The 7445-nt window shown below is 30.8% G+C and overlaps 1 protein-coding gene across 1 annotated transcript; it reads right to left on the bottom strand.

The window, feature by feature from the left end:
• Positions 1–2968: 2968 nt before the first annotated feature.
• Positions 2969–6351, bottom strand: LOC123228552 (alpha-(1,4)-fucosyltransferase-like). Its single transcript, XM_044653956.1, has 3 exons — positions 5619–6351; positions 3802–3975; positions 2969–3708 (listed from the first exon to the last, which is right to left on the bottom strand). The coding sequence occupies exons 1-3, from the start codon at positions 6117–6119 to the stop codon at positions 3139–3141; spliced, it is 1245 nt and encodes a 414-aa protein (XP_044509891.1). The 5' UTR covers positions 6120–6351; the 3' UTR covers positions 2969–3138.
• Between the last annotated feature and the right edge of the window lie 1094 nt (positions 6352–7445).

The following is a 7445-nucleotide window of genomic DNA, read 5'->3' as shown; positions in this document are numbered from 1 at the left end:
ACATTTCTTCTTTGGTGGGTAGTACTTATGGGGAGAGATGTTACAATCTGTCATCCATCATATCTAAAATATATGCAGTTTTCCTTCTATAGCAAACACTCCTTTTATATTATATGAAAACAATGCAACATATATCGCCCAAATTAGAGGTGGATACATTAAAGAAGACATAACCAAACATATCGTACTAAAGTTCTTTTACACTCATGAGTTTCAATAGAGTAGAAAAATTGATGTCAAACAAATATGATCTAATAACAATCTTGCAGATTTGTTCACCAAGACATTACCAATATCAACATATGAAAAGATAGTGTATAACATCAATATGCGATAGTTCAACAAACAACTAAATTAATCTCACTATAAAGAGAGAGAACATTTATCAGGGGGAGTAATAATATAAAATGTGCACTATACTTTTTTTTTGTGACTAAGTTTTGTTTCATTAGATTTTTCTAATAATGTTTTTAATGACAATTTAAGCATATCTAATTCTATTTTACAAGATACTAAATAATTATATGTTTCTGTTTTGATTTTTATCCCATTGAGTTTTTTTCTTCTATCAAAGTTAATGTAATTCTTTGTAAATGGTGAAAATTTTAAAGGGAGTGTTATATTATACTAGATTTCCCCACCCATTAAGCAAAGTGAATAGAGTGGAGAATTTGGGTGGCGAATTTATAACATGGGAGGAGGCATCACACTATATATACACCCTCTTGCCCTAGTTGTACCACATTTTTCTGATCCGTCCACTCTGTCATTCTATGTTTGTAAGTGTTCTGCTGCAAGCCTCTCACTATAAAATCCATTTTGGTATTCTATATATATTTATACTCATTTCATTTCAATTCGATTTCAATTAATTATGCATTTACAACAGAATGTAGTTTTCTAAATTATAAAAACATTTTTTTTTTACAAGATTTGTCGTTTTTGCATTGAAATGGAGCGTTACATATTGACTTGTATTGGGAATTTTGCCATCTTGTTTACCTTCATTCGTTGAATTAATTTCAATGTTATAAATTTGAAAGGAAAGGATGTGCGGTAGCAGTGTGAAGGCAGTAGCAGGAAAGAAGAAAAAGTAAATGGCTCTGCAACAAAGTATGACTCCTACTCTTTCATGTCAAGAGAAGAAGAAACTTCTTGATGAGGAAGTGCAAGTCTTGCTCAACCAAATAATCGCTCTCCAAAAATGGGTATATTTTATTTTATTCACTAATTTTCGATTACATTATTTCAACTAAAATTTACAATAACAGTAACAGTTTAGAAGTTGATTTTTATATTTTGTCTCTTGAATTACAATTTTTAGATTTTTGTTTATTTGTTTCTTTGAAACGTTTTATTTGTTGAACTTGGCACTTTGATTCTGTAAATGCAATTAAAAAATTCGTATTTTTTAAAATTAAATAAATTAATCATTTTTTATTTTTTTGAAGGAAATAAATGGGTAATTTACATGGATGATGCATGGGTAATTTTGATGAACAGACAAAAGAGATGGATACAATGAATGATCAACAGTTGAAGGAATATCTTCAAAATAGACCTCCAGAGTTGAAGACTACCAAGATCCAAAGCTCCAAACCAAGCCAAAAGGTATCATTATAATAATAATAATAAAAAAAAAAAATAAACTATGACACTTTTATTTTAGACTCCAAAAAATAAATACGAGTTTTACTTGTATAAATAAAAGGACATTTTTATAAACCATACAGACCATTTTCAACCAATATATTAACACTTAAAAAAAAAATTTGTAAAAATGTTCCTTTTAACTAAAAGAAATTTTTAGTTAGTGATAAAATGTAATTTGTGTCCTTTTTTTAGTTTATTTTTATGTCATATAAATTATATATATCCCTACTGCTATGTTATAAGTATATACTTTTGAATACACAATTTGATATATAGAAGATATGTAATCATATAATTAGGTATTATCTTACCTTAATTTAAAATCATTCAATCATAAGATTATACATCATTTATATATCCAATTGCATATTAAAAAAATATATACGCATAATTTTATTAATACCCTAATAGTAATATCTTTGGATTATTATTTATTTGGTAATTTATTTATTTATTTATTGAAGTTTTACCTTAAATGTTGTGAAAATCAATGTTATGACGCAGGTTAAAACAGTAAAGAAGAGTAAAGCTTCGAGTTCTAATGGGATAATGGCATCAGTTTGGAAGTTTCACAAACCAGAAAATAAAGATTCTTCTGCAAATTCTGATGCCCAGGAATAAATACTTTAATTTCAAATTTTTATTATCGTATTACAGTATGAGCAGGTTTCTAATGTTACAGTAAGGGGCGTTTGATTCTTGGTTTTTAAGAGTACCTTGGTAATCTATCTTTTATTCCTTTGTTTGGTTTGTCAGTAATAAAATATTACAGTAATCGTCTATTATCAATACTGACGTGACAAACAATATATATGATAATCTGATTACCACCTTCACCGATTACTAAGATAATCTTGATTTTATTATAATTATATTATTATTTATTAATTTTTGAGACAAAAATAAATTTATTTTTAATTAATAGGATAAATAATATAAAAATATTTAAAAATAATTATATTTAAGAATATTTAAGTAAAATAATTTATTAGTAATTTTTTATTATCTTTAACCAAACACAATAATTATTTATACCTACTAAATTTTATCAAACATAGTAATCATTTATACTCAGTAATCTTCTAAATAATCTATCTTTAAGATACTCTTTCTATTTTAGTAATAAAATATTACCCAAATTAAATACCCCCTTAGGACAACGCAACAGCATTTTTGCATATCTAGGTTTTTTGTCATAATTTTTTAGCCATCTAATTTTTATATATTTTTTAATATACGAATGACTAAAATTATTCATTTGAGAACAAAATCCTTACGTTTCTGACAGAAACCTGCATTTGATGCTCTGAGGACATGCAAATTCAACGGTTATTATGAAATATTGATTCCAGGCTAAAAATTTAAAAAAAAAAAACCTACCGTGTATTCTTTTAATCTTTTCTGTGTACATCCTCTCAATCTAGCATGTATACAAGTTCCAGCAACATCAGAAGAAACCCAAATGAAATACAAACAGGCAAAATGTCAATTAGCTCTTGCATTTCGCCCACCTCTTCTGCTAACAGCCTCGCACAGCCGGCAAGGCAATGTGTCAAGGCTCACTGCACGGGTCTTTCCATAGTTACCCAGAACACCACATCTTCTCCATGCATGGTACTCTGCATAAGCTACAGGGTCATTAGCTAGATCCTTCACATAGGAAGCCAATGCTTCCAAGGATTTAAATTTAGTTCCATCTATTATTGAATGTGGTGGGACAAAGTCCCAAACATTTGGGGCACCGAAATAGATGGGAACTGAACCGGAATCTAGAGCGTAAAATAGCTTCTCTGTCACATAACTCTCGGTCACAGTGTTCTCGATAGCAAGTACAAATTTGTAGTGAGACATGGCACAATGTAAATGATCCCACCATCTTGGTTTGACACTGGCATCATTGTTGCATTCGGGATAGAGAGAAAGGGCCATGTCCGGGCCGCCAACATTGTTCAAGCACTTGCCAAAAGAATGGTGAGGCAGCAAGCTGAGGAGATTTTTGGCCAGCCGATTTCTTTGAGGAAGACAGCGCGAGGAAGACCAATAAACAAGTGTATCCTTCAGGAAAAGAAAAAAGGGTTGGAAGTACTTTTTGTTGAAAAAATCAGTGGAAACTATCAAAAGAAGCAAATTACTTTAGCCGACACTTACATTGTTCTTGTAAGATGACACCTGATAATTTCGACCATTGTGAAAGAGTGCACCAGCATAAGTTGACTGCACATCATCTTTAGCATGATAACTAATAAACATATCCTCAAGACCAGACCGTTTCCTGCCAGCCTCAAGATCCATGTATACACGAAGTGGATCTCCACTGCGTCTCTGGAAATGTAAGGAATGCATTAAAGTTTGATTACTTAAATGGTAGAAAATGATGCAAATTGCAACACAAACATTTATTTGTACAAACCACCAAGTCAAACTATACTACACAGCAAGTTGGAAAATGCTTATAAAAATGAAAACAATTGAAAAGGCACAAAAACGAATGAAACATCAAGATGATAGCAACAAGAAAGTAGTTACATTACATACTATTGTCAAGGTAACAAGATCATGGCTGTCCATGCACTCATTTTTTTCCATAATGCAGATGTTACGCATATCCAATGTCAAACGTAACTTGTAAAATTTGCAAGCAACCATTCATTTCAAACCATTAAATTCAAGAGATTCAACATACAAAGATATTGATAAAAGAAACATATTTAAGCCACACAAACAATTGCAGGCTGAGAATTCTTTGGAACTTTTAAGTTATAAAACTATTTGTATGCCAACATCACAAAAATAAACCAACTAAAAATTTTAAAGCCTTAGTATGTATTATTCACAAATTTAAAAAATATGTAATCAATTGTTATTTTTAAGACTATTAACTTCTAGTTAGAATTATTACAGTATGGCCTGCTTTCAGGTCTTTGGTTTTTCAATTGTTATATCCCTTCCTCCCTGTCTCCACCTCCATCCTAAGCTGTTCATCTCTTTCTGAAAAATGTACTGACCACATTCCTGAATCTCTTGAAGAATCTTGTTCTCTAAGAGGATCTTCACTCTTTCAATCAAACCACTTTTTCGATCTCTTCTAAGCATTGTCAAATTTTATAAAAATGAAAAATTTTCTAATCCATGATGAGATTTAAGGCTTGTGATTACAGTAGCATTTGACTGCTCATCCCACTACTTAAGAAAGTCATCTAACCTCTCACTATATCGCATCACCGAACTTCACTTAATGAAAAAATGCATAGAACTTTATTCTATTTGCTCAAAAGTGTCTATACATCCATCTCATGAACCGAGGACAGATTAGGCATCAAAACTTTCGCTGAAAGTTCCAATATTCTCAACGGATGAAAAGGGAAAGGAAAAAAAGAATCAACTGTACAGCGTCGTTTTCTAATTTTAAGCAACTCTTACAAAATTTCTTGCATTTTCTAGATGACTTTGGTAAATTTTTATGCAAATGTATATGCCTACCACATCCCAAGGTGAAATTTGGAATCGCACATATTTGCTATATAAGGAAGGTCCCAGACTTGTGAACTAAGGACCATAGAACTTTCCATGAGCAAAACTAGTGCCTATTGTTGATGCCTTCCTATTCTCAGTCTATTAACCTTCTGAATATGCTACTCTAATCTTGCTCTGAAACCAAATAAATTCCCACCTTGAGGATTGGCAAATATATTAAGATGTGGATCAAGCCTGCCAATACTGTTATCCACCAACTCCAGAACGTGGCCTAATCATCAGACAAATTCATCCTTCAAATCATGTCATAACCATCTACATTATCCTCTAAATGAGTTATTGAATGCTTCAGATTTCATCATATGTACATATAACAGATGAAAACTTTATGACTACCATTCATCTCATCCCAAAGACTTCAAATTTACAATCATTATCCTCTGATCAATCAATAAGCGTAAATTTTTAAGATTATAATGAAGAATGGATACCTGAAGCGGAGGTGTGGTGGTCTCAAACAACAAAGCATCAGGTTTATCAGCAAGAACCGAAGATTTAGTCCACAAACAGCTCAACCCACACCGACAAGAATATAAATTATCCAAATTATCAGGAATCCAAGTCCACCCTTTAACCAAAACACTAACGTGCTCCATTTTCAACCCATCACACTTCCGATCGCCATCTTCTTGCAGCGAACCCGACTCAGTAGAACCCGGATTCGACCCTGTTTGATTCCTGTATTTCTCTCTGAACCGAGCACAACCCACTTGAGAATCCCATTTCTTGAACGCGCTTATTATGTCGGTGAAGGGGTCCGGCGTGGACTTAACCGGGGAAAAACTTGAATCTACGTGGTGTTGTTCTTGAATTGAGGTCGAAATTGAGGTCGAAACAGAGGGAAATTCGAGAAAGCCACAGAAGAAGAGGAATAAGAATGCTAAGAACAACATTAGAGTAATTGTGGAGATGTTTAAGGGCTTTAATTGCATTGATAATCTAAGACTTGGATTCTCAATTGGGCTCGATTTCTTTCCCTTGAGACGGATCTCAGAAATTGGAATGAAGACTTTTAGACTTTAGACTTGCAGATTTCTTTTACATTATTTTAGAAGAAGAAGAAGGAAAAGGGAATTGTCTAACGAACTCTTCGAGCAACGACGACTTGTTGAGGGCAGCGGCGTGGTGTTTAAGTAATATAATATGGTGGGTGGCCATGATGCTAAGATTGCCCAAGCAACCGGTGATCGACGGAAATGATCATATGAATGACCACGTATGACCAATTTTAGGCCAAATCATTGTGCGCCCCCAATATTTGATGAATTTTTTATTCCCAACCTTTGAATTTGAAAAAAAAAAAAATTCCCCTCATATGTTAGATTTGCTAAAAAAATTATTTAAATTTTTTTTATAAAATTATTGAAAGATAAAAAAGCTCACAAATTGAATAATGTTATATAAGGTGGATTTTTAAACCACATAGAAGAATTTTTGAAAGAGTTGTAGGGATGTATTTAATGTAATTGGGAATTAGTCAAATTTTTTGGGTTTATAGGGTTGTAAATTTGATTATAAATATCCCCGCCCTTTGTAATTCGATGATCCGGATATATGCTAAAACTCTTCCTCTTCCCTCAAGTCTTCACTTCGATAATATTACTTTCTCTCAATTCTTCCTTTACTTCAATTCTCTTTCATTTTTGTTTAATTATAATTATAACATATTATCCGCATAATTCACTTAGATATATCATAATATTAGTAATATTTCAATTATATTATTATTTTGTTTATATGTTACAAATATAGATATCTTAATTATGATATTATCATGTTTGCAATACAAACTATTAATGTTTTAATTATTGTTATTCTTCTATTTAATTTTTCATTTATAATTATATCTAATTTACAATCCAAAGTTTACAAAATTATGAATTTAGACTCAAAATCTTGAATATCATTTTCAACCTGAAGTTTACAAAATTATGAATATAGACCTAAAATCGTAAATATTATTGAAATATTTATTTATATTATAACAATTGTATCTAATTTATAATATGAAATTTACAAAATTATTAGAATATATATATGGACTCAAAGTTCCAAATTTCATTAAAATATTTATTTGTTTTATATTAATTATATCATATTTACAACTTGAAATTTACATAAATTGTAAAAAATATAGGCTTGAAATCCGAAATATAATCATAATTAAAGTTTTACATACTATAATATTATAAATACTAATAACAAAACAAAAAGTTTTGCAAATATAGAATAATATCTAAATTTGAAGTTTTAAAAAT

This window comes from Mangifera indica, chromosome 11 (assembly GCF_011075055.1).
Source record: "Mangifera indica cultivar Alphonso chromosome 11, CATAS_Mindica_2.1, whole genome shotgun sequence".
NCBI lineage: Eukaryota > Viridiplantae > Streptophyta > Magnoliopsida > Sapindales > Anacardiaceae > Mangifera > Mangifera indica.
Note: the sequence above shows the minus strand (reverse complement) of the source record. Positions and strands in the feature narration are given on the sequence as shown.